This window comes from Gossypium raimondii, chromosome 10, assembly GCF_025698545.1.
Source record: "Gossypium raimondii isolate GPD5lz chromosome 10, ASM2569854v1, whole genome shotgun sequence".
Classification (NCBI taxonomy): domain Eukaryota; kingdom Viridiplantae; phylum Streptophyta; class Magnoliopsida; order Malvales; family Malvaceae; genus Gossypium; species Gossypium raimondii.
Genome location: NC_068574.1, coordinates 7090414 through 7092685, shown reverse-complemented (window position 1 = coordinate 7092685; position 2272 = coordinate 7090414). Strand labels below are relative to the sequence as shown.

The following is a 2272-nucleotide window of genomic DNA, read 5'->3' as shown; positions in this document are numbered from 1 at the left end:
TTATATTTTATCACCTGAGTGGCAGTGGATACAGATACGGTTGGTGACTAACGGATGCCAAAAATGGTAGCCGATAAACGCCCAGGACTGTAGTAGTATGAGGCATTCGCCCATGTCAGTTACATCCGAGTTTGTCGCCCGACAAAGCTCCCGGTACAACATTGCTAGAACGGCGGAACCTCTGCTATACGACCTAGCAGTGGACAAATCAGCTAACAGGGGCAAGTACATCATATGCACATTGTCGTCGTTTGCATCAGGCATGAGTACTGCCCCTACCATATGCATGATGTACGCCGAAAGCAACAGACATCAACTCACCTTCGATGGCGCCGATAATTGTCCAATTTTGGCTTTCAGCCATGTAAATTTTATGTCGGAAAAATATGACTCGCCGTCCCCTAGCGAGTCTCCTAGGAGCTGATAACAAAGTGCAGCCAGATCGGTAAATGAAGATACTCCCGTTACGGGACTCCCGTCAATTGGGAGCTCAAGCTGCAATGCAACATCCTCCAAGGTCACCATACACTCCCCGCACGGAAAATGAAAAATGTGAGTCTCCGAGCACCACCGCTCCACTAGCGCAGATAATAAATCAAAGCGCAAGTCGGAGGACCGGATCAATGCTACTGACCCAAATCTGGCTAGCTCCAAGTACGGCATCAATCGTGCATCCGGAGCACGATTTTATTATTTTCAATAAAAATATATTATTTTCATATTTTATTATTTTATGTTATTTCAATACATTTTCTTTAAAATATTTTGTATTAATTATTTCTGAATTTTATAAAATGTTAATAATACACTCTTACTTCGCCATTTGTTCGTATTTTTTCTCCGCATTTTATTATTTTAAAATATCATAAACTTAGTCTTTTATAATTTTACATTATTTCAGTGCATAATGTTTAAAATTTATTAATTTAGTGTGTTGAACGGGAATAAAAGAAAATAATAAATAATGAGGACTTAAAAGGCAATTAGCCACATATTGGTGCCGCCTTTTTATTCCTTTCCATTGCTGCCGCCTTTTTATTCCCCTCCATCACCCTCTTTTTTTTTCCTCTATTATTTTGGTAAATAAAAAAATTTATAATATTTTGGTATTTTTTTATTTTTGTTGTAATATTTTGGTAAAAAACCCGAAAAAAACCCTTTTCCTTGCCCTTTGCTCGTATTATTTTCCGATTTTATTACTTTCAATAAAAATATATTATTTTCGTATTTTATTATTTTATATTATTTCAAGACATTTTGTTTCAATAATTTGTATTAATTATTTCTGAATTTTAAAAATTTACTAATACTCTTACTTGCCATTTGTTCGTATTTTTATCCGTATTTTATTATTTTAAAAATATCGTAATTTTAATTTTATAATTTTACATTATTTCAATGCATTATGTTTGAAATTTATTACATATACAATTTTTTTCGCATTTTATTATTTTCGTGAATATACAATTTCTATTTTTCTTTTCAGTATTTTATGCTTTCTTAAACATATTTCTTTATCATTTTACTTTTAATACTATTTTCCTAAAACAACTAATTTCAACATCCTAAGTAAATTTCATAAAAAAATTCTTAATCAACATACAATGTACATACCATGAATTTCATTCTAAATATATTTCATAAAATATATATGCTAAATAAAATAATAAAATACGATAATGTACATTACATAACATAAATTTTTAACACACAAATATTACAAAAAATTAAATTTATAATAAAAATTACCTTTTTTTCTTTTTTTTTCCTTCCTTCCCTCTTCTTCTTCTTTTTTTTTTCCTCTTCTCATTTCCTTTTCTTGCCTTCTTTTTCTTTCTTTTTTTTCTCTTCTCCTTTCCTTTTCTTTCCTTCTTTGTCTTTCTTTCCTCTCCTTCCTTTCTTTCTTTCTTTCTTTCCCTCTCCTTCTCCCCCCCCCCAACCACCGACCGGCCCTATTATAAGGTTGGTGCCGCCAATCACCTTGGCTTGACCAGGGTGTTGTCAATTCGGTGCAGGCTTTTTGTAGGTTTTTTTTTCTGTTTTTTTGGTATATTTTGGTAAATAAAAAAATTATAATATTTTGGTAAATAAAAAAGTTATAATATTTTAGTTATTTTTATTTTTATAATAATTTTGTAAAAACCCTGCTTTTATAGGTTATGATTTTTTTCATTTATTTAACAAATGGTTCCATTGTGTTGATTTTATTGAGATATTGATTTTGTAGACAGGGTGTTTGAAAGAAAGGAAGCAAATTTTTTTTTTTAAATGC

The 2272-nt window shown here is 31.1% G+C and overlaps 1 protein-coding gene across 1 annotated transcript; it reads right to left on the bottom strand.

Moving 5' to 3' along the window:
* On the bottom strand, nt 1-663 carry LOC105775171 (protein MAINTENANCE OF MERISTEMS-like). The gene is made up of 2 exons (XM_052622355.1): nt 396-663; nt 1-275 (listed from the first exon to the last, which is right to left on the bottom strand). The coding sequence occupies exons 1-2, from the start codon at nt 661-663 to the stop codon at nt 1-3; spliced, it is 543 nt and encodes a 180-aa protein (XP_052478315.1).
* Nucleotides 664-2272: the final 1609 nt, after the last annotated feature.

What these genes read in the sequence shown, in the direction of transcription:
- LOC105775171 (XM_052622355.1), bottom strand. Translation starts at nt 663, where the DNA reads ATGCCGTACTTGGAGCTAGCCAGATTTGGGTCAGTAGCATTGATCCGG. An exon ending in AGGAGACTCGCTAGGGGACG is followed by an intron (nt 276 to 395) that starts GCGAGTCATATT and finishes TGCATATGGTAG; the next exon opens with GGGCAGTACTCATGCCTGAT.